This window comes from Gopherus evgoodei, chromosome 6 (genome assembly GCF_007399415.2).
Source record: "Gopherus evgoodei ecotype Sinaloan lineage chromosome 6, rGopEvg1_v1.p, whole genome shotgun sequence".
NCBI lineage: Eukaryota > Metazoa > Chordata > Testudines > Testudinidae > Gopherus > Gopherus evgoodei.
In genome coordinates this window covers 75,068,305-75,094,114 of record NC_044327.1, presented here as the reverse complement: position 1 = coordinate 75,094,114, position 25,810 = coordinate 75,068,305, and the positions used below count along the sequence as shown (strand labels likewise).

The following is a 25,810-nucleotide window of genomic DNA, read 5'->3' as shown; positions in this document are numbered from 1 at the left end:
TGTGCGTGTGTTGGAGCAGATGAGAAGACAGAACCACACAATTTATACTATTTCACTGTTACCATGAGAAACAGTAGCCAAAGTTGGCAAGAAACAGGTATGTATTTTTATTTCCTGTCCCAAATATGTTAATAGCCTCAGTACAGGATGTTCAGTATTAGTTTCACCTGTCCTGAAACAGCAAATGAAAGCACCTGCCAATCATTTTTAGAATCCTCTTCTTCTGCATTTGCTATAGTGCTATTTATATTTCACTGCAATCACTGAAACTATCTTAAATAGTGCTTTTCATCGAAAGTCTCCCAATGCGTTATTAAAGTGGGTATTATCTCAGTTTTATAGCTGAACAAGGGAAGCACAGAGAAATCAGTGATTTATCCAAGGTCTCTGACACCTGCAGCCAGGCTGAATCTAGAACCCAGATCGTCTAACTCCGTTCCATCCTTTTACCAGTGGACTACACTTAATCATAAACTGATATCTCAATAACACCCACAGCAAAAATAAAGTATATTTTCCAGAAACAGAATATTGCTGCCCTAAAACACCTTAGTTCTGTCCTGTCCAGCGCAGATACTGCATTTAAACTAAGGGTTAAAAGGCTGCAGCATAAAAATGCCTGCATGCCAGAAATATCAAAATATGACAGTACAGAAGGATCGAACACCCACAGCATGCAACAGGGTACGAGAGTCAAGTAATACAAATACTTTGCCTTCATCTGAAGTACCAAGACACACCAAGATAAACTGTTTGGCAATATATGAGGTATATTTTTTGTCTAAGTATTTAACAACCAGAAAGTGACTGACACCTAAAAAGTTAAGCCTCTGAGGACAAGTTCAACCATGAGTAAGGACACAACTTTTGCCAGCATGCTATTAATAGTTACATTTTGTATGGTCACTTACGAGTTCAGATACCATAGCAATAGGCAGTTTGAGAATCTATATTCAAAAAACATTTTATGAGCCATCTACATAGAAGTCTGGTTTATTACAATGCTATCTGATCTCTAAATAAGTAACTCCTCACTTAAAGTCATCCCAGTTAACATTGTTTCGTTGCTGATCAATTAGAGAACATGCTAGTTTAAAGTTTCGCAATGCTCCCTTATAATGTTGTTTGGCAGCTGCCTGCTTTGTCCACTGCTTGCAGGAAAAGCTGCCTATTGGAGCTAGCTGGTGGAGGCTTGGAACCTGGGTGGACTGGCAGCCCGCCATCAGCTCCCCTAAGTTCCCTGTGCAACAGCTGGCAGTTCAGCTTAAAGGAGCAATGCACATCTCTCTCTCTCTCACACACACATACAGGGTATGTGTCTCTGTCTGCCATGCTGTCTCCCCTCCCTCCATTTGTGCTGCCTTGTAGAGTGTGAGGCTACATTAACAACGTGTTAACCCTTGAGGGCTCAGCCGACTGCTAGTTCATCATTTAGCAGAAAAGCATTCCCTGGGAAATATCCCATCTTCTTCCATCCTCCACCACCTCAACCACCTTCACAATCATTACTGTGTACAGTATTAATTGTTTAAAACTAGATTAGATAGATTAGGTCTATTAGTTTTTGTCTGGTGAAAATAAATTTCCCTGGAACCTAACCCTCCCCCCCATTTACATTAATTCTTATGGGGAAATTGGATTCGCTTAACATCATTTTGCTTAATTTTGCATTTTTCAGGAACATAAACCACAATGTTAACTGTACAGGGTTATTAAGTTTAGAGGTTCTTAGGAACTACATGACAAGAATTTTTTAAAAAACCCACACATCATTCCACAGTCTTCCATGGTGCAACTATTTTTTTAAGTTATATTCTATGCCACCATCCATTATATAGAAATAATTGCTTCACCTTCTTCATACATTAGAAGGGATATTGGTGCCTTCTCATTACATTATTAAAGCTTTCACACCAATACAAAACTTGTATGTATAACTCTGACTGCATCATATTGCAATGTAAAGAAAATCACAAATTAAATACCTGGGAAGGAGAAACAGATGCAGCATCTTTAGAAGAACTTAGAGGAGATTCCAAATGACTGGTGTTGGTGGCATTCTGAGATGAATTTAGTTTCTGTAAAGATCACCCATATTCCAGGTTACAAGGAAAAATCAGAGAAAAGATGCTCTAATAGATCTTACATTATTGGGAAGAAAGAAACCTGTTACTTCTCAAACAATGTAGTTTTTTATTGCTACCGTTAAAGAAAAAGATTGAACTTACCTAGAAAGTACTAACTCCAGTGACTGTTTGTCTATCTCATTGTATCCAGGCCAATCTTTTTGGATCTCTTTAAACACATAATCCTTCAGAGTGTAAGAGTTGTCCTTAGGGATTCAAGGTTGGCTACCTACAAACATATATTTAAAAATACAAATATTAAAAGATATCTACAAGTTATAATACTAGAGTAGATTGGACAGTTTAAATATAGGTTGAAAATATAACTTGGAAAATGTATTCTGTATTTACTAGCCTTCGGCTTTAAAGGCAATAAAGAACAGACCTTTCACATAGTGAAAATTTTGGCATACAAAAATGTTCAATCTTGGCTCTGTGAATTTAGGTACTTCTAAAAGAATGGCCTGATTTCTCAAAAGATCTGAAGGTCAATGTGCATTAGTCAGACCTATTCATATTTACATGACTAAATACAAATGCAGAATTCTAACTTTAGGCATTCAAGTTTGAACATTATAATTCCAGTGTCTATTTTTCCTGTATTTATAATGGAATAGCAGCCAACAGTTCTGCTGACACCAATCAGCTAGATCACCAAAAAAAAAAAAAAAGAAAATTGCCACAGCTCTAAGAATAGTGGTAAGTCATACTGCAGTGCCAGTAAGAGCAGTTTTATCTAGCCAAATGATGATGACAAAATAGGTAGCCATTCTTGTTTCCCGGAGACTGGGTCATGAAGTTTAGTACATACACACTTCCTAGAAACCACATGACGTTGAAGCATTTCACCAGAGAGCGTCAAGATAGTACAACACTTAACCCAGCATTTAAATTTTCCCTTTAATGAAAGGGGGAGAAAACTGTTGTAAGTTTAATGAGTGACTTTTTTTTTTTTTTTTTAAAAGCCTACCTAAAAAGTTTTGGTTTAATGAAGATATAAAACAATTTCAGTCATGTACATCAATATATTTTAGTCATGCAATAAGGGTACAAGTAAAATTTTGTACAAATGTAACTGAGAAAGGATGCACATGCCCTGTTCCACACCTAAATCTATGATAAGCCCCAAGCATATATGCAAAACAGATATCCATGAATGCCAAGAAAAATGTTGTACTCATAATTCCATACTAGTTAATGCCTTGTTGTTTATTAGCATATACATCCTATTAGTGCTCTGCTTTAGAGACAGAGTCTGATAGGTCCCCCTTCCTTTCACTGTGTATTTGAAAAAAGTCATGTTGGTAAACATCCACGCTCACTGATGCCTGCCACATCAAAGCATTAATTTGGCAACTTTTCCCCTTCAAATTCCATTTTAGACCTTCAAACTGTACTATCTGTAACAGACCTCTGAAGTTCAGAAACCGGCCCTTTGCCTGTTACCCCTAGTCAAGATATTAAAGAGTCTTGTACACTGAAAATATATGGACACAATCATTGTGATTTATACAGATTTGCCTTCCCTCCAAAAACAATTTGGACTAAGTCTCAAAGAAAGAGGGTATCTGAATGTGTGCTAGCGGATCAAGTACATTTATTAGGTATGTTTTGTATTGTTACATGCCTCATTTTAAAGTGTTTTATGTATTCTGTCATAACTGGTTGTGATATTGTATTTCAAAAAACAAATACTAGGACTTATATATGCCTATATTTTGCCTGTAAAGACTTTTATTTGTTTCAGACAATATGGTGGATCACTAAAAGTTACCAGAATCAAAGAGTAGACCCATTTGTTAGGAACAGCAAGGTAGCTGTAGTACTCTCAGTAAAGAACGCTTTCTTACATGTACAAACAGTAACTATGTTTAGGCTCTCAGTTTCGGCCCCTAGCTAAAAGCAAGTACATTTCGTACTCAAGACAATTTATGGCAGGGGTGGGCAAACTTTTTGGCCCAAGGGCTACATAAGGGAATAGAAATTGCATGGTGGGCCATGAACGCTCACAATATTGGGGTTGGGGTGCAGGAGGGGGTGCGGACCTCGGGGATGAGGAGTTTGGGATTTTAGGAGAGTGCTCTGGGCAGGGACAAGGGTTTCGGAGGGGGATCAGGGCTCGGACAGGGGTGCAAATTCTGGCTGGGGGTTGCAGGCTCTGGGGATGATAGGTTTGGGTGCAGGAGGGTGCTCCGGGCTGGGATCAAGGGGAGAGCGGGAGGGGGGATCAGGGCTGGGGCAGGCTCCGAGCAGCACTTACCTAAAGCAGCTCCTGGAAACAGTGGTATGTCCCTTCTCTGGCTTCTATGTGGAGGTGCAGTCAGGCGGCTCTGCACGCTGCCCCATTCGCAGGCACTGCCCCCCACAGCTCCCACTGGAACATGCAGAAGCCAGAGCAGAGCCATGCCACAGCTTCCGGGAGCCGTATAGTGCGGCCCCCAACCCCACACCCTGGCCACAGCGGGGCCAAGCCATGGGGTGCAGCTTGTGGGCCGTAGTTTGCCCACCCCTGAGTTGTGGTATAACACTTTCTAATAAAAGGTCTATTAGAACTTAACTGATGAAATGATAACATTACTGAACTAAAATAAAAATTCTGTAGTGTAAAAATAAAACGAGTTTGCATTATACTGAACCAGCAACCATCCCTGCTGGTTTCTGAAGGCCAAGTAGTAATTCAAGCACTTTGCATGGCACGCTTTTCTGAAAGGTGCATGTGCTGGGGAGGTAGCAGGCATTGAGACAGATATTTCATACTGCAGTCATGGAGGCGGATGGATTGGAGAAAAATCATTGAATCTTTCTCCTCCTTCCCCAACTGTGCACTTATGCAGGCCTGGCCTTCAGAATTTTATATTAGCATCAGTAGGTTGTACAAGGGGACTGCAGTGTCATAGTAAAAAAGATACAAGTACAGTTTATGACTAAACTATACAATTAACTGACATCTGACCTCGAACATTTTAACAAAAACACCATTCAAACTTTTAATTTATTGTTCTGGCAGATGTACAAAGTTTATTAGCGATCCCTTTCTTTGATTCAGGTTAAAAAGGTGTCCATGTTTCATCCAGGTCCAATTCCTTTGCTACGCAGCTACACCACGGCTGAAGTTTCAAAATCTGCCATCCTAATCTTTTAGAACTATTACAGTAACCTACAGAAAATGACATTGCTAACACACTTTAACAGTTGCATAAAATATTTCAGTCTACATACACTTAAAATTTACATAAATTTAATCTTACTCTCTGAAAAACTGATTTAAGAATATTTATTATTGCTCAATTCACAAATGGACACAAGACACTTATTCCTGGTTTAAAAGTCAATGAATTAACCATTATGGAGATGAAGTTACAGTAAATATGTATGAAAAGAATTCTGTAAGTGTTGGATTAAGCCATACCAAATTATTATTATTTTTTTTTTTAAGAGATGAATAAAATGAAGTGAGACTAAATTTACAGCCTCCTGGTAGTCAATGTGGGGATAGGCAAAGCAGAGTATTAAAAAGGTATCCTAGCAAGCATTTTTTTCACAACTGTTTATAATGGGACATGAAATGAGAACTCACCCCTTTGAGTCCAGGAGTCTAAGAGCATGCCTAAAATTACAGATCGCAAGCTTAAGGATAATTTTGGTGAAGGATAAAAAATCCACTACCCTCTCCAAAAGAATTAAAACTCCACTACAAAAAAAACAACACTTACGTTCATGGAGATAACAAAAGATGAACACAATAGGTTGGGGAAGATAAAACATGTTTTTGTAAAGAGAAATCATGCCTCTCCAATCGATTAGAATTCTTGAAAGGCGTCAACCAATATATGGACAAGGATTACCCAGCAGATATAGTGGTATCTCGACTTTCAGAAAGCCTTTGACGAGTTCCCACATCAAAGGCTCTTTAGCAAAGCAAGCAGCCATGGAATAAGAGGGAAGGTCCTCGTGGATCAGTAACTGGTTGAAAGATAGGAACCAAAGGAATAGATGGTCAGTTTTCACAGCGGAGAGAGATAAACAACAGGTCCTCTCAAGGATCTGTACTAGGACGAGTGCTGTTCAACATATTCCTAAATGATCTGGAAAAAGGTAAACAGCGAGGTGGCAAAGTTTGCCGATGATACAAAATTACTCAACACAGTGAAGTCCAAAGCTCACTGCGAAGTGATCTCACAAGATTGGGTGACTGTGCAGCAAAATAGGAGACAAAATTCAATGCTGATAAATACAAAGGAATACACATTGGAAAACATAATCCCTACTAACTGTACAAAATGATGCGGTCTAAATTAGCTGGTGTCTAAAGATAGCTGTTACTACTCAAGACAGATCTTGGAGTCAGAGATAATTCTCTGACAATATCTGCTGAATGTGCCGCACTGGTCTAAAAAGCTAACAGAAGGTTAGGAACCATTAGGAAAGGGATAGCTAATAAGAAAGAAAATATCAAAGCTACTATATTAAACCATGGTATACCCACACCTTGAATACTGCATGCAGTTCTGCTCGCCCCAGCTCAAAAAAGATATATTAGAATTGGAACAGGTAGAGAGAAGGGCAACAAAAATCATTAGGAGTATTGAACAGCTTCCATCTGAGGAGATATTATAAAGCCAGGGACTATTCAGTTTAAAAAAAAAAGAGATGACTAAGGGGGAATAAGACAGAGGTCTATACAATCATGAATGGTGTGGAGAAAGTAGGTGTTATTTACCTCTTCACATAACACAAGAACCAAGGTCACCCAATGAAATTAATAGACGGTAGGTTCAAAACTAACAAGAGAAAGTACTCCTTCACATAATGCACAATTTGTGAAATTTGCTGCCATGGGATCTTGTGAAGGACAAAAGTATAACTGGATTTAAAAAAAAAAAAAAAAAAGATGAAGGATATATCCATCAATAGCTATGAGCCAAGATGGTCAGGGACGCAACCCCATGCTCTGGGCGTTCTTAAAGCTCTGACTGACAGAAGCTCGGAGTGGATAACAGGGAATGGATCACTCGATAAATTTCCCTGTTCTGTTCATTCCCTCTGAAGCATCTGGCACAGGCCACTGTCAGAAGACAGGATACGGGTTAGATGGGCCATTGGCCTGACCTAGTATGACCATTCTTATGTTCTTAATAGAGGTTAAAGAAGTGAAGGAATAATGGATGGCTCCAGACAGAACTGTAATTCACTCAAAGGCCTCTGACATCAAAAGCTACCAGTGCACAGCTTAAGCAATGTGTGAACAGTGCAGTGTAAAAAGGGATTTCATTTCTTCAATTCCACGGCCATCTTTGCATGCATATACATACATGAAAGTGTGCAGTACATGTAATGTTACAGATACATTTTCTTTTGCAAAGAGATATGAAGTTCTTTCTAAAATATCATTCATCTTTTCAGGGAAGAACGAACAATTTAAAGAAATTTTCTGTGAGAGAACCCCAATATTTTCATTTATTGCAACATTTAAATGAGAGTTTCAATTCCAGGATAGCTAGTTAAATATTTTGTAATAGAACTCAATGTGGTTAGGCACCAACTTATAGGTCACTACACTTGTTTAAATGAGAAAAAAAAATCTACATAATCATTACCCCCAAAATAGCTTTCCTCTTTATAAAAAGGGCTAGTAAATTTGTCAATGGAAACATAAGTTCCTTAGTGAATTAGTCTGAACAGTTAAGAGAAACTATGTTCACCAATTAAGCAGCTTGGAGTAACAAGAGTAAGCCTCCTGGGGAAAAAAACTGCAGTAGTAACAAGATAGCTAAAAATATACCCAGCAATTGTTCCTTAACACTCATGAAGAGCTTTAGAAGTCTTCAACAGTACAAACTTCCCCTATAAACTCATTAAACTTCCAGTTTGTTTTAAGTACTTACAAAACAGGGCAGCTTTTCAGGAAGTCTATCAAAGAGCCAGTATCAATGAACGTGTCCGCCATTCACCAAAGTGACCCTCACTTTTCTAGATGAAATATGGCAGTAACGTCCTGAACTGTATTAAGAAACAACCAGGAGAAGGAGCAGAAAGAGCAGGAAAGACATCCTGTCCAGATGTTCTCACCTGCTGAAGGATAGCTGCAAGGGAGTTCTTGTCTTTTTGATTAACGCCATCTCTCTGCAAGCGAGCAAGTAGCTCTGGTTTCTTGTAGGTCTTCAGTGCCAGTAAGTGAATCACTCTGTCTCTATATGGTCGCTGAGAAATACTGTTGTTTACGTGGGTCTTTCGTATTGTATTTGCAGGATTGATGGGTGTTGACCTTTTCCTCTCAGGCGCTGCATCTGGAATACTTTGTGGTGCTTTCCGAATCTGTACTCTTTTACCTAAGTCCAGAATTTAAAAAGGGGGAAAAATTAATAGCTTTTGTATGATCTACCCAAAGTTTAACTCAGAGCATTATATTTACAAGTACTGTTTAGTCCAAAGAGGGTATCATAAAATGCATCATTTTAAGAACTCAAAAAGTTTGATATGAAATTACGCAAATGTAAAATGATATTGCTAGGAGAGCAAGATATGTTGCTCTGTTTATACAGATGCATGCCTTCAATATTTTCTTAAGTAATTTACAGGCTGAGAAAAGTTCAACATCAAACTAATGGGATATTATATGTTTTAACTTAGGACAAAACTCAGATGAAAATAAGTACTTCCTGTGAGTAACATGTTCTCCATTGGTGCTTAAGGATCCCAAACCTACATATTAACAGCACCATAACTTGGAAGTGAATATACAAGCCGTGTGGTTGTGAAATATATTGGGGGAAAAAAAAACAAAAAAGCTTACATTCAACACCAAGTACTGAATTGATTAATGGAGTGTCAGAGCCAATCACTGGTGCCACACAATTTCAAAAATGAAACTATTTTACCTCCATTACCCAAACAATCTATGTAACTGACCTGACATTTCTCATTAGAAAGAACCCATCAAATGCAACACATTGTTCAAAGGATCAAATCCATAGAAGTTTCAAAAATGCTCTTTCTAATGAAAAGTTTTACATGTCTAGAAAACATTGTTCCCCAATAAATTCAAGTGATACCTTATGTTGGTAAAGGCACCCTCCAAAGATAATGAATTAAACATGTTTGACAGCTTATTTAATCAAACAGGCTATTTTTCCATAAAGATAAATGGTTAAGAGTAAAAGCTCTTCACCACCAGAACCAAAACAAACTGGCCAGGCATTCTTTTGTTTAGCACTTAAATATTTACCACTGTAGTCAGGACTTATTTATTGATGCTAAGAACTTTACTTTAACAGGTTTACTATTTTGGCTCCCATCAGGAGTAAAGTTGAGACTTGCTAAAAGCTGAACATTCCTCCAAACCCAATTCTTTATAACTTTGGTACATAGAGACTTTCAGGGACACAGTAGAGCGGTCCCACCACCAATTTGACAGCTTCTGTGCTGTTGAGGAAAACGAAAATCTCAGGGAAAAAGAACATCGAGCTGGAGCTGATGGAAACTCTCTCGTGGTTGGAACCCTCCTTCCAGATGTTATGGTATCTTCTCTCACTGAAGATAGACTTTTAGGGGAGGGGACTCCAGTTATTAGAATGAGGCAGGTAATAGTAAAGGTGGATACGATTATCACAAATATAGACAGTTGGGTTTGATGATGATTGTGAAAACAGCGTGGTGAATTGCCTGCTGGGTTGTGAACCTTTAGACATATCTAGATAGCTGTTTGTGCAGTGCTGGGGAGGAGCAAGTGTATCATGATACACATAGGTGCCACTGACATAAGGTAAAAGAGGTCCTGAAAGCCAAATTTAGGCTGCTGTGTGAGAGAGTAAAGTCCAGGACCTCCTTGATAGCATTCTCTGAAATGGTTTCAGTTCCACATGCAGGGCTAGACAGACTTGCAGAACTGCAGGGTCTCAATGTGTGGATGAGATAATGGTATTGAAAGGAGAGTTTTAAATTTATTAAGAACTGGGGAACCTTCTGGGAAAGGAGAAGCCTATTCAGGAAGGATGTGCTCTACCTGAACCAAAATGGAACCAGATTTCTGGCATGTAAAATTTAAAAGATTGTAGAGGAGTTTCTAAACTAACAGCTGGCGGAAAGCCGACAGGCATAAGGTGCATGTGATTCAGATGGACAACCCCTAAGGGAGGATTTATTAAAGGGGTACTATATATCCTAGGAAAGAGGAGAGGATAGAAGTTGATAAGGTACATACAAAAAAGTCCCATTCAATTACACACAGGCGGACAACTAAATATTGACAAATATTATAAGTGATTATATACAAATGTGAGTCTAAATATCAAAGGGGGTGAACTTGAGTGCCTGTTATTAAATTAGGATCTTGATGGAATGATGATAATCAATGGGACACAGTAATACCAGAGTTCAAATATATAGGAACAAGAGCAGGTTGCACTGGTTGGGGAGTGACACTATATATGAAAGAAAGCATAGAGTCGAATATATTGAAAATCTTAAAAGAAGCAAAACGTTCATAGAATTTCTATGGATAGAAATTCCATGCTTGACTAATAAGTGTATATCAGGAATTTACTATCAACTATCTGACCAGGATGGTGACTCACTGTAACTGTGCAATCCTCAGGGAAATCTGACAGCCTACAAAACCAGAAACCCCAACAATAATGGGCGATTTCAACTATCCCCATCTTACTTGGGAGTACATCACCTCAGGATGGGATGCAGAGATAAAATTTCTAGACACCATTAATGACTGCTTCTTGGAGCAGCTAATCTTGGAACCCAAGAAGGGAGAGGCAATTATTGAGTTAGTTCCAAGCAGAGCACAGGACTAGGTCCAAGAGGCGAACATACCTGAACTGATCAGTATTATCAACCATAATGTAATTAAAATTTAACATTCTTGTAGGGAGGAAGAAACCAAAGAAAACCTCCACCGTAGCTTTTATCTTCCAAAAGGGGAATAATAATGAGGAAGCTAGCTGAATAGAAATTAGAAGGAACAGTCACAAGAATGAAATACCTGCAAGCTGCATGGAAACTATTTAAACACATCAGACCAGAGGCTCAAACTAAATGTATATCCAAATTAAAACAAAAACAAAAACAAACAATAGAAGTAAGAGGACCAAAAAAGGCCACCATGGCTAAACAGAGTAAAGGAAATGGTTGGGGGGTGGAAATCTTTTGAAAATCGGAAGTCAAATTCTACCAAGGAAAGCAGAAAGGCGCATAAACTCTGGCAAGTCAATAATTAGGCAGGCCAAAAAAGAATTTAAAGAGTAACTAGCAAGAGATGATAAAAATGTATTGTTAGTTTTTGTAAGTACTTCAGAAGCAGGAACTCTGCCAAACAATCAGTGGGGCCACTGGACGATCAAGGAGCACACAAGGAAGACAAGATCATTGTTGAGAACCTAAATGAACTATCTGCATCAGTCTTCACTGCAGAGGACGTGAGGGAGACCCATTACTTTCAGGGTAAACAAATCTAAGGAACTGTCCAAGAGTGAGGTGTCAATAGAGTAAACTGATAAATTTTACAATAATAAGTCACCAGGATCTGATGGTATTCACTCAAGAGTTCTGAAGGAACTCGTATGACATTGTAGCACTACTAACTGGGTTCTGTAACTTATCGCTTAAATAAGCCTCTGTACCAAATAACTGGAGGACAGCTAATGTAAAACTAATTTTTTAAAAAAGGCTAGAGAGGTGATCCTGGCAAGTACAGGCCGGTAAGCTTAACTTCAGTACCAGAAATCTGGTTGAAAGTATAGTAAAGAACAGAATTATCAGACAACACATGAAGAAGGGGGTCACCCAATGCAATTAATAAGCAGTAGATTCAAACATAATGAAGTATTTCTTCACACAACACACAGTCAACCTGTGGAACTCATTACCAAGGGACATTGTGAAGCAAAATACACAAAAAAAACAAAAACACACTCTAGATTAAAGAAGAATTAGAAATGTTCATGGCTATGAACATCAATGGCTATATCAGCCAATATGGTCAGAGACTCAACTCAATGCTCTGGATGTCCCCAAACCTTAACTGACAGAAACTGTGAGTGGATGATGGGATGGATCACTCGATAACTGTCCTGTTCTGTTCCTTCCCTCTGAAAAATGAGGCACCAGCCAGTTAGAAGACAGGATACTGGGCTAGAGAGACCAATGGTCTGGCCTAGTATGACTGTTCTTACGTAGGAAAATAGAAACCTGAAAGTGTTAAGACTTCTGAGGCTCTGGCCTCTTCCTTAACACAGGTTAGACACTCTGGAAAACAGGTTCTTAAATACTTTGACATCAAAAACAACTTCATACAAACCAACTCCATTTATGGTATGAAATCAGCTATGTTGGCTGTCATCTCCTGGAATAGTAAACAAAAATGCCCATTTTGCAGTATAGACTAACAACCATTTTTAACTATGCCTAGAATCACATTGATTCTTTAGATCTTGCACTTCTGGTTTCAAAAATAACCATAACTACATGAACAGATAAATCTTTGCATTTTTAGCACAACAGTGTTAAATAGTGAGTCATGTGGGATTAGTTTCACACAATTGTGGTCAGTTAAATTCCTCACTGCAACCTAGTCTTAAATGTGTAGTGTATTAAGATCCTTCCATACCCATACTAAACTTTTGGCCTGTTTTACCAAGAATTAGAACCATCCCTGTCTCACCTTCTTCAAGAAGTGAATAGCTAGGTGAGGTTGAAAATTCAGTGGAATGGGGATATACATCCTGAGAGACTGACATAGGGCTATAGAACCTACTTTTTTATTTCTTTGTGGTAAGCACATTCTCATCCAAAAGCTTGTTGACATGACTTATAAGGCGTATGTAGCCAAAGCGAATGGTGTGTTCAAGAGAACACAATTTTAAGTAAATAGGCGAATATCCCACCAGAATGTTGAAAATGGAATAAAATAGTAAAAAACCCACTGACATCTCAGTCGGTAAAGCAACAAAAAGGCTGTTCTTTGGAGGCAGTCTACAGGAAGAAGGACTTTTGTACGGAGGAGCAGCAGATATAGTTCCAGTATAAGCAAATATGGCTTCCTGGAGTCTACAGTTCACAGACAGCATATATGCAGTTTTGCATTTCCATAGGCCAGGTAGGTACCTATTTAAGATGGCTTGCTGTAGGCCAACTCAGCTTTGCAGTATAACTGGACTTGAATGTTAAATGCAGGCAGTGATGTACTGTTGTAAGATTTAAATATCTTGCTCTCCAGATTTTCAGAGGTCACTGCTAGATGAAAGAGGAGGAGGAGGAAGTGTGTGCAAGCTGGAGCACAGCATGGTGAGTGCATCTGAGGTCATTTGCACTATACGTGTTAAGGGAATTCAACATTCCCATATGGCAAAATTCACATCCAGATATTGTTATTACAGAGGGTCACTACAGTTGACTGGATCACTAATACGAAAAAGGGAGCAGGGACTTCAGGCTTACCTTACTAAACAATCAATTTGTAAGCACCTAAAGGATAATAAAGTCGTAAGTAATGGTCAACATGGATTTGTTAAGAGCAAGTCATGCCAAACAATGCAATTTCCTTCTTTGATAGCGTTACTGATCTAGTGGATGGGGGGAAGCAGTACACATGATCCCAATTTTAGTAAGACTTTCAACAGTCTCACATGACATTTTCATAAGCAAATTAGGGAAATGTGGTCTAGATGAAATTACTATAAGATGGGTATACAACTGATTGAAAAAACACTTGAATAATTATAAATGGTTTACTGTCAAATTGGGGTGATGAATCTTCTAGTGGGATCCTGCAGGTGTCTGTCCTAGCTCCAGTACTATTCAACATTTTAATTAATGAATTCAATAATGGAACGGAAAGTATGCTTATAAAATTTGCTGATGTCACCAAGCTGGAAGGAGTTGCAACCATCTTGGAGGACAAGATTAGAATTTAAAAGGACCCCGACAATTGGAGAATTGGTCTGAAATCAACAAGATAAATTCAATAAAGAGAAGTGCAAAGTACTTCACTTACACAGGAAAAATACAATACACAAATACAAAAGGGGAAGAGCTGGCTAGACCTTAGTACTGCAGAAAAGGATCTGGAGGTTACAGTGCATCACAGACTGAATAAGAGCAAATAGTGTGATTCAGTTGCAAAAAGGCTAGTATTCTGGGGTGCATTAAGAAGATTGTCATATGTAAGACACAGGAAGTAGCTGTCCTGCTCCAGCTAGGAGTATTGTGTCCCGTTTTGTGCAATACACTTTAGGAAAGATGTGGACAACCTGGAGAGACTCAGAAGAGCAACAAAAGTGATTCAAGATTTAGAAAAACTGACCCATAAGAAAAGGTTAAAAAAACTGGACATGTTGAGCCTTCAGAAAAGGAGGGAGGGACCTGATAACAGTCTTCAGATAGTGAAGGGCTGTTGAAAAGGGGATGCTGATCAATTATTCTCTTTATCCAATGAAGATAAAAGGGGCAAGTAATACCTTAGTCTGCAGCAAGGGAGATTTAGGTCAGATATTAGGAAAAGTTCTCTAACTATAAAGTATAGCCAAGTACTGGAATAGGTTACCAAGGGAGGATGTGGAATCCCCATCATTGGAGGTTTTTAAGAAAGATTTATTTGACCCTGCCTCAGCATGGGGACAGGGGGAGGGGATAGACAAGATGACCTTTTGAGGTCTCTTCCAGCTATCCATCTCTAGTTTCTGTGATCTTGGTACTATTTCAAACCGGCTGTAGACTCTGCCTAACAACCATGCATGGAATGGTTTGTATTGTCATGGATCTCCATATAATAAGAGCAGACTATTTGGATTTTTAAAATCAAGATACATTCATCACACTGCATACAGAATTCACTTTTCTTTAGCTCCTAGGTTTATGATCTTGCATACCAAAACTTCACTGTCACTTTTCCAGACTACAGGTTAAGGCAATATTGATAGCTTTATAAATTGAAACACTATAGGTCAATCCATGAACACATGTAATATTTAAATAACTTGTAATGGCAGTTACAAACAATGAGAATATTAAGTGTCTAAGAAGGGAAGGAAATAATCAAGGAGCATAGGAAGCAGTGAACTGAGGAAATGGATGTACAGAGTTCTGGGAAAGAATGGAAATCCAGGCAGCATGTGCTAGGGAACAAGGAGAAAAAGGAGAAGAGATGAATGGGGCTGTGTGAATAGATGATGTGAGGCTGTACTACCAAAAAATTGAAATGTAAGTAGTGTCAGTAGACTAAAAAGTTCTGATCTTGAAGATGGTCAGAATTACTACCTTCTAATTGCCTATTACATTAAAAAGTTAGATACAACCATACCTACAAATGGCCCACCAGGTTTTATGACCTTTGTACTGCGGTTGCGAGATTCTTCTTCTGCCTGGGTCATGCGTTCTCTTGTCATCTGATACGAGTCATTTGTTGCACATACTGTAATTTTATCCTGTATAAATCCCAGACAATTGAGCTGCGAGACTCCAGAACTATGGAAGTATTGAAAGAAAATAGTTTCAAAAGAATAAGTACTTTATTCTGAACTTAAAACGTATCAATACAGAATAAAAATTAGAGGCATTTATGGCAAATCCTAATGGACAAAAAGGGTGCATTTTTCAATCCCACAGCTAGCTGTCATCGAACAGCTTCAAATTTATTTTATGGCATCTCTGCATAGACATTATACCACTAACTATACAAGTACAGTTAAATAGTAGAACACCCTCACCCCACCCCCTAAGTGGACACAATGATGTTGGATTAAGACAACCTGTACTCGTATTAGAGGTTGTAAAACAGCATAACTATTTCAATAAAAAAGGTCACCCCTCTAATCAAAAGAGTTATATGGTATCAAAACACTACATAAAGCATGCCTTAGCCCGTGTCTTAAACATTCAGACGACTTTTCAAATTATGCTAAACTCACTCAATTGAGTTAACATAAGTGAAAAATTACATTTTTTGTCTGTCGTAACAGGGCCTTAATCATTCATGCAGTTCTCATTAACTCTCTTCAACCTTTTAAGGAAAGCCATCAACCTAACTCTCAGTGTCAATCCTTCAGTTAAACAATTCTGTTTCTTAACTTGCTTACTTTGTGCACTTGACTGCACACCAGAGAGTCTATTTTCATTGTTTCCAAATTTGTTTGTGTGAGTCTTACGTGTAATAGGGGACAAACATTTGAAAAACAGTGAAGTATGATGATAAAAAAACCACAAAAACTCAAGGGCAGGTGTAGTACCTTGTAACTTGTGTATTAAAAACACTGACTAGATGTGAAGTTCAGTGTGTGCACACTATAACAACAATGAACCTTACATACCTGGATTAAAACTGTGCTATACCTGTACAATTTACAGAGACAGTTGTTCCTCAAAGAGTTTTAATATAAAAGTTCCTGTTCCATACTGGGCAGGGAAGACTATTCAAATTCAAACCAATGACTATGTTTTTAACACTTTGTGACAAGTACAGCATAAATGCCTAGTTAAAAGCATGCCAGTTACAGCGATATCTGAGTAGCTCTGAGGATTCTCTGCTCTTTGAAGTCTTTAAACTACGATTTGAGGACTTCAATAGCTCAGAATAGGTTAGGCTGGGGTTTGATACAGGAGTGGGTGGGTGAGATTCTGTGGCCTGCGTTGTGCAGGAGGTCAGACTAGAAGATCATAATGATCCCTTCTGACCTTAAAGTCTATGATTCTATGACAGTGACTCTAGCTGACCTGCAACATTTTTGAAAGCAACCCTACAATTCTCTGTTTAATGTTCCAAACAGAATGGGTAAGGAACATTCAGCACATCATTTCTCCTCCACTTACCATTTTATTTTTAACTCCTCTGAAGTCATGCTAGCTAGGTCAAGCTCAGCTGTATCCCAGAATACATTTAAGATTTCACAGCTATAGGAGTGCCCCCCTGGAGCAGGGTGCCATTTCTACTATGGACAAAATTAAGTTGTATTTTACAAAACTGTGTAACTTCCAAGTTCTTTAGTTTGTTACATCACAAAGAATGCACTAGGATACTGAAAAGCCAAGGTAATATCCCTTCCATTCCATTACCCAAGGCAAATTGCACCCCTTGCTTGACTCCTGGAATACTGTGCCCAATTGAAGGCTGGAGACAGCATTATTTTTTCAAGTAAGATTCAGTTTATCCTCTGGCATTTTAACAAAGTGTTCATGTTAATGAATTTCTCGAGACTCTTGATAAACATTTTATTTATGTCAAACAAAAATAAGTAGGGCATATCATCACATACAAAATGCCATTAATAGTTAATAATTTTGGGTGGCCTACTGGAGTGGGAGAGAGAAGTAAAGGAGACAAGGGACCAGAGAAGAAAAGGGACTGATGGATAATTCTGCAGCCTGGGTTGACCATTTGGCAACCCCAAACCACTGCAGTTTAAAGTTTAAGCTTCTCAACTCCAGTGATGAAACTTCAGGAAATTTTTATTTTAAAAAGTGTCGGTTGCATTTTCCATCATAATTCATAGGATCTTCTCAAAACTTAACAAATTAAACATTGTGTGAAATTCCAACAAGAAGTTTCTGCACTACTGTTCTAAAACCATAAAAGAACTGGTATTTTGACTCTAGTAGTTTCTCCACACAGGTTTAAAAACTTCAGATTTTTAGCACTGCCTAGACTGAGAGTAGAACTATGCCATCTACGCCCATGTATAAGCATGGATTTTTATTTGCAGTTTTAGCTCAATTTCCTTGATCGGTATGCATAGCTGTTTGTCTGCGATACATGTTCTAACACTGTAAATTAGCTGAGGAGTTGGTCTAGAAGACAGGATTCATCTACAGTACCAGAAACACCGTTTTCCTTGGCCCACTTGTAAGTTTCTACTCCAGCATGGTACAGCAGTCTTGCCTGCATAAATGCAAGTGAATAGTATAAGCCTTGTTGCAAACCCAACTGTACAGTGTCAAGGAATTGTGTTGCAACCAGATCCTGGAACAGGGTAGTCCTACAATCGTATATAAGATTTTTGACTAGCGTAGTAGTTCTTAAAATCCTTATCCATCATGGTCAGAGAAACTATGCTAGAATGCTGCCAGGTATAGCCATATTTAAACTGCAGTAGCACAGATCTGAACCAAGCATTGACAATACTACCTAGTTTTCAAATATGGCACTAGTGAAGTGAGAAAGTATTCAGAGGTTAGTTTTTGGAAAGCAAAACAAAAACAGTGATATGTAAAAGCAGGTATTTATATTTTAAGAGACTATATTATTTTAACTAGAGGTTATATTTTACTGTAATTTGAAAAAAAAAAAGTTTTACAACCTTTCACTGTTTCTGTTCTAGACCGCACAATGAATATAGTATTTTCCTTCAGGACAAATTTAAAGTATTGCTTACCTTGAGACAGTTTGCTGGACACAATCAAAGCTTCCCTGAGGATTATCTTTGCCAACATTTGATAAGTAGAAGTTAAAGTTATGCACTTCATTTGGGAGATCAGCTTTGGGAATTTTGACAAGCTAAAAGATAAATATAAACTGAAATTTTACATGGGCCCATCAATGTGATTTGTATAGTACTTTTTTTCCTTTTTACTTTAAATCCAAGTGCAGTGATAAAGTGTACTTAATATTTGTGATATGACTCCCACTCAAATTATGAAGCATATAATAAATGTGTTAATGCTGGCACACTTTCCTCTCAAAAATAATCTTATCAGGATACAAGACTATACCTGTAGTTATACAAGTTGAACCCTGCTCAGGTCTACAATAAACAGCCTAATTTAGCATGGCACTAAAGCACTTGGTTAATTTTAGTCATGTGTAGAGCCCAACTGACTCCAATAGAACTATTAGTGTACTGAAAGTTACGCATTGATTAGGTGTGTTACTGAATAAGCCTTACTGTTTGGCCAACCAAGCAAACACAGAACAACATAAGTAGACCCTACAGTACCTTGTTTCCTGGCTTTTAAATTACAGTTAATATTAGTGGAATTTAGACAGGACTAGATTTCCAGAATAAAAATGAAGGCACAAACCAAGGATGGGAGGAGAGAAAACAAGAATATTAACCAACAATAAGACTGTTAAAAATAGCTTGGTTATATAGATTTGTTTAAACTCTCCTGGACTAAAAGCCTCTCAGACAAATACTTTTATCTATTTTAAAATCAAGTTGCTTGTAAAAATACAAAATACACATAGCTTTTTGTACAAGAAATCAGAAGTCAGATGATAAAACTTGCTTTCCTGGTTCAATACACTCATCCTAAGTTTAGTGCATAGTACACAACATGTTCTGTTTTCTGTAGATTTAAGAAGTATCAGTTTCACATGCTCAATAGAATAGCAAAACCATGCGATGCATGCTCTAACATGCCGTTCTACAAAAGCAAAAATAAAGCAGATGTTTTTGAGTCCTATATATTTTAAGTTAAATTTATTTTGCAGTTAGACAAACTCTTATTTAAGTCTATATATTCGAAGAAGTGGGTTGTAGCCCATGAAAGTTTATGCTCAAATAAATTTGTTAGTCTCTAAGGTGCCACAAGTACGTCTGTTCTCATTTAAGAGATTCTTGTGGAATCTATTTGAAGGTTCAACACATTAAATAACCTATTTTGAAGGAAAATGTTTATTTAAAAGCAACATTCACAATGCCCTTTTTGAAATCCTCCTCTGGTACACACCTTTTATTTTGCTTATAAAATTGGCCAATAGACATGATTTGTGTTAACTTAAACAACTAGTATAATGTGTGATTTTCTTCCTTGAAATGAAAGCCTAAGAAAAAAATCACTGCCATTTACAGTTTGATCATCAATGTTGGACAGAGCACATCAGCAGCTTGGGACAACTGCTGGCCTTCAGAAAGAAAGATAGGGACTAAACCTGCACACTACTCAGCTATTTAAACTCAAAACGTGTACTTGTCCCATTCAATAAAAACACTATACAGTAAGAGAAAGGATTTAAGTGAAGTAGTTTAATTAGCAAATACAAATCTTAGATTATATGTCTGAACCTGTTATAACAGTTTATCTTCCCAATTGGGAGATTAATAATAAAACATCAGCCATAAAAAGACCTATTGTAGAGGCCATTTTTGATCCTGTATCACAGATTTATCTTAGGAGTCTGCAAGGTTACTATAGAACACTAAAAATATTACTATGCAGATTTTTTTTTCAGCCTACTATTGTTCACTAATTACTATAACTGAAATAAAAATATTTCCCCAAGTTTACTGTGTGTATCTGACAGCATTGTATCGAGTCAGTTTCATTATTTCACATTTGTATGTTTTTTTTCACGTTTTGAAGACTGATTGTAAACCCACAAGAATTGGCAGAGTTCAGATGCAGGCATGGTACCTGAAAATATTTAAAAATGCAGCTAATTTTCATGTATGTGTCCCTTGCATGATTGATAATTCTGTATGAAATTCTGTTGAGATTTTGACCCACTAAAGAGTAAGCCTCCATGTACTTTGCAGACTGCTTTGGCTTTCTCCAAACACTCCATTGATGGGTATCTTCCTTCCATTTAAAATTATACTTCGAGAGTATTTCCCCAATACCAATTAAATAGATCAAAGCAGATGACTGCAGTCACATATGCTTCAAGTTTACTTTGAAAGTGTATACATCTTAATTTTAATTGACAGTCTTAAAAAATGCCTGGTGGAAGCACTACATTACATAGTAAAAGCATTTACATACTTAATATTCCAAAATAGTTACTGTGGATAGTACAGAAGACAACATCAAGATGACATATTTATCCATTCCTTCTATTACAGTTTGAAGGTTGATGCATTTACTAGAAAGGACAGTTATGCAGGAGTTGTTCATTAGGTTGCTTCTCTCATCTCACTAGCATTACTTCAGTCTCATCCACATTAACTGTCAGCCAGCTTCTCTTCATCCACATGATGATCTTAGCAAGAAAAGCTTAGAAGTAGTATTTTCAGACATAGAGACTATACAGAATTGGGTGTTATCCATGTAGTGCTGACACTTCAATCCATGTTGTCTCACTAGCTCTCCCAACGGCTTCATGTAGCCATTGAAAAAGCTGGGAGAGAGAATAAAGCCTAATGGGACACCATTAGGCAGAGCAGGTGCCCAAGACAACCCTTTGGATTAGCTCAGGTGTCACTTGACTCTGAAATGCCACTCTAGCTCCTTCTACTCAACCCTTAAACATACAGTTGACTTCCATATCTCTAAGAAGCATTCCCAGATGCCTCTTTTTTGTCATACCGCCAGGCTCTTTAGAGGGTACCACCTCACCTTCCTCACTTCCAATTCCCTTCTGACTTTCCTGTCTGGGATCTGGTACCCCAAATGTTATATTTATCTTTTTATAACTTCAAAAATCTTCTCTGCCTTTGTACCCTCAGATAAAACAAACTTTATACATCTTTTTTATTAGTCGTGCTTTCTTTAAAAACTAAAATTAAATAATCCTCAGAGAACTTCCACGCACAAGTCAAGGACTTCTGGGTAATCAGAATGAAAGTGCAATGTTTCAACTCAAGATAAACTTTTGGACATTTATAATGTTTGTTTTTCCTATTTGATGTACACTTAGCAGAAGGTCAGAGAGCCATAATTTAAGAATTCTTCAGTCAACACTGCTGTTAGCAGGAATAGCTTGCATTTTCTATTCCTGGCTATCAGGAAGCAATATGTTTTTTTAGTTTTAAGCTCTATTGAAAGGCTACTGTATATACCCATCTCTGATTACTCTTTTTTACAATAAAAAGCATCCATTTAGATAGTATGCAATGCATTTTAAAAGAATGTTGTCATATTCCCCTTACATCTCATTCGCACAGATTTCCAAATTAGCAAGTACTGTATCTCCATATGCCAGAAAGCATAGATCCAAGGTGGTACAACCAGCAAAATATATTCTCTTTACCTCCTTCTGAAAACAATGAAATCCTTGCCTCAGTACTTCATTAGGCCTACTTTGTCCTTACCAGTTCCCAGTCCCCCAAAAAGGCAATAAAATATTGGAAAGCTCTGCAAAGTCTCTGGATGTATATTCCACACAATCATCAAGGTCTTGTCTAGACTAGGAAAAGCAGTATTTATATACAAGTTAGCTAACATGTTTTTAAACACCCTTTTCCCCCCTAGTGTAGATATAGGCACAGTGAAATTAACTGTTTACCTCTCCACTACTGTTCTCGCCTCTCCAGTTCATACTTTAACAGGTGGGTCTCTTCAAGGGAGAGTTATTTAATCTGACACTTTCCCAGCAAATAAATACTAGTGTGGGAGATCAGAGCCTTTATTTTTTCCTCCTGCATCATTTCCTCTCATCCCCACAAATTTATAAGTGGGATATATCTTCCTTCCTATTGTTTTCAATAAACAGGTATTCCAAAGCATGGAAAATTCCTTCAGTTACCATGATGTACAGTGTACAATGTAATGTGCAACTGCTACTCCTCACAGAGATTGTGCCTCCATCAAAGTGCCAGAGGAGATCTCTCATGACTCTTTGCTCTCCTTGTACAATTTCTAACACTTGGAGCAGGAAATTCAGCCTTTGTTTTCCAGCTGCTGCCACTGCCGCCCCCTCCAGGCAAGTAACTCCACTTCTCTTCCACACTGAACCCAAGCCTACTGACAAGACCTAGTCTAAGTGTTTCTCTCAGTTCATCTCCTGTAACGTACATTATCAGCTGAACTGTGCCCAACAGCACCAAATGCTGGAAAGCCAGGAAATTTGCCTAGACAATGCATGTAAATACAGAAGCAGCTTAAGCAGATACTGCTGCACTGGGGTATGAGAGAAGAGGTAAAATTGGGCCTACCCTATTTTGGGACTGAACTATATAAGGGACACACCCATTTTACCCTCATTTAGTGCATCCCCTCCCCTTAGCTATATGATGTTTTGGAAAGACTACATGGAAGAGCCAACCAGAGACTGAAGCACAGCAGCTGCAGAGGCACCTTCAGCTGGGACCAATGGACACATTTTCTAAAATTCTGACGGGACTTTTTCTGCCCTGTGCCGATTGGCTGTTTGCTTCAACTCCCTCGAACCCTGTCTCAGGCTTGGTCTACATTAGCAACTTATGCTGGTATAACCTATGTTGCTCAGGTAAGTGGAAAATCCACACTCCTGAGCGATGCAGTTATACCAACCTAACTCCCAGTGCAGACAGAGCCTCTTAGGGAGGTGGATTATCTAGGTAGTATCTTCACTGACATGCCACAGCAGCTTTAAGTGTAGATAAGCCCCCAGCCTCTTTACTCTAGCCTCATTCCACACCTCTCCTGCTTTCCTTCTCTTTTTTCACCTGCTTTTTCCCCATTGCTCCGAGTCTCCCTTCCCCTTGTCTTTCTGTTTAGCTAAATCCCTCTTAACGAACACCTAGTTAACCAGTGGAGTAACTGTGGAAGGTAAAAGAATCTTGGGCTGATTAAAGAAGGTGTGTCTAAACATTCAGGGATTACTAGAATAGCAACTATTTTAGACCAAAAATTTTGTATTACTTGGATTAACAGAAGAAGAATATGCAGAGGTGGCCAGCTCCAGGGTATTAAACATTAACGAGTGCTGAATTTGGATCTTTATAGTTTACCAGATATGAAAGAGTTTGTATTTTTCTGGAGGTGATGGGATTTATATAGGAAGTGAAATGCAACTGTGAACATAAAAATGGAGAAGTCCACACTGAATTAGGTAGCAGTGACAGTAAACTGTTTCTAGCACCACCCACTCCTAAAGTGTGCAATTTAGGCAAGGCAGAGGAGATAGGATGGTAAGATTCAGTCTGCATTTGTATGGAGATTCACCATACCAATTAAATAAATCCCCTATTTACTCTCACCTACAGGAAGTGTTGAATTGGAGGACTGAGTTCCTTGGTTTAAAGAAGCAAATCTATTTTCTCTGCATGACTTAAGTCCTTTTAGAAATAGAGAGGGATGGGAGAGTGGCACACAAGGAGCTTGTGTGGTGGAACGGAGGAATGCAAGGAGCCCCTGGTGTATGCCATAAGATCATCCTACAGAAAGCGTGTGATCCCTTAGCACAATGCAGTGCTGCGAGAGTTAGACTTGCCTTGGAAAGGCAGGAGTGTTTTAAAATGTAGACGAAACCAGAGGGTATAGAGGATAATGAGCAGACCCTCCTTTTAGTCATCTTACTGAACAATACCGTAACAAGGGGAATGATGACAATAGTTAGGAGTACTCACTATCACAGGAGATCAAAAGAAGCATAACTTCTTAGAAGCCTAGATCACAATGGCATAAGAGATGTGGATTATTGATATTTCTTAAGAAATTTTTACTCTGAACCCTCAAGTTATGCGTACAGCTAGTCTTTGTGACTTGGGACAGCAACTCTCAACTTCTTTCCACATAGTCTTAGCATCATTTGTGCATTGTGGCTGCTTTCTCTGTATATAAGAATTGCTTTACTAGATCAGACCAGTGGTCCATCTAATCTAGTATCCTGTTTGACAGTGGTCAGTACCAGCTGCTCCAGAGGAAGGTGCAAGAAACCATGCATTAGGCAGTTCGGAAACAACCTGCCTCCAAGGAAAGTTCTCTCCTAATTTCTACTAGTAAGGAGTCAGTCATACCCTGATGTACGAATGTTTACATCCGTGACAAAACACTTGTATGTACACGTTAACATTTACTATAGCAACTCTAGAAATTCTTATCCATTTACTGATCAATGCTTTTTCAAATTTTCCTAAACTCTCAGCATCAATGATATTTTATGGCAATCAGATTTACAGGCTAATTTTGTGTTATGTATGAAAAAGGATTTTCCATTATCAGCTCTGAATTTGCCATCTTTTAATATAATGGATTGTTATTTTGTATTAGGAGAGTGACTAGAAGTTGCTGTACTTTCTCCAATTACTGTGGGCTCTAGACTCCCTCAGTGCAATCAAGTTCTGCTCTTGAGCTGACATTTTGGTGGGGACTATGGCTGCACAGAAAAGAGAAGTATATCCCCTCAGATTCTAGTGTTAGGGCACCGTTTTGAAACTAGGAAAGAAAGCAGGTGATATAATGAGTGGGTCTTATTCTTTTTGGTTCCTAGATTAAGGACAGAAGGGACCATTGTGATCCTCATACACAGGACTTCGAACAGGAATTCATTAGAGAACGAGAGTATATCATTTCTAACATTCATCTTGGTTTAAAAATTGCCAGTGGTTAAGAACACACCACAGAACTTGGTAAATTATTGCAATGGTTAATTACCCCTCACTGTAAAATGTGTACCTTATTTCTAGTCCATATTTGTCTAGCGTCATCTTCCAGCCATTAGATCTGATTTAAACCTCTATCAGCTAGACAAAGGTTATGTAATGTTTATCATATTCCAGACTGCTCCTAAATTAGTGTGACGTGTCTATAAAGTATGCTGTATTTTACATTTATATAAAATTAACTAGTTGTTGTACAGCCTATTATGGCAAGATATTAGCATGGCAGTCATGCTATGTTATCTCAAAAGTAAACTATTTTCTAAATGACCATCCTTATAATATCCCACTTATTACAAGTACTTAGAGGGCACTCATTGCCATGGCATCTAGGTGACTGTATGAACTTTATAATCAAGGAAATACATAAGCTTTCTAGCAAGTTGAAAGGTTCCCTTCACTGGCCAGAATGTGGACAAGTCCAGTTTTATAATTAAACTGAAAGTA

The 25,810-nt window shown here is 38.1% G+C and overlaps 1 protein-coding gene across 1 annotated transcript in view; it reads right to left on the bottom strand.

Annotated features, from left to right (window-relative positions):
- The window catches only part of ELL2 (elongation factor for RNA polymerase II 2), a 59,214-nt gene that overhangs the window by 14,608 nt on the left and 18,796 nt on the right, over positions 1-25,810 (bottom strand). The window contains 6 exon segments of the mRNA XM_030567630.1: positions 1,986-2,078; positions 2,225-2,338; positions 2,341-2,355; positions 8,196-8,455; positions 15,433-15,596; positions 18,497-18,618. Coding sequence (XP_030423490.1) covers positions 1,986-2,078; positions 2,225-2,338; positions 2,341-2,355; positions 8,196-8,455; positions 15,433-15,596; positions 18,497-18,618 — 768 coding nt within the window.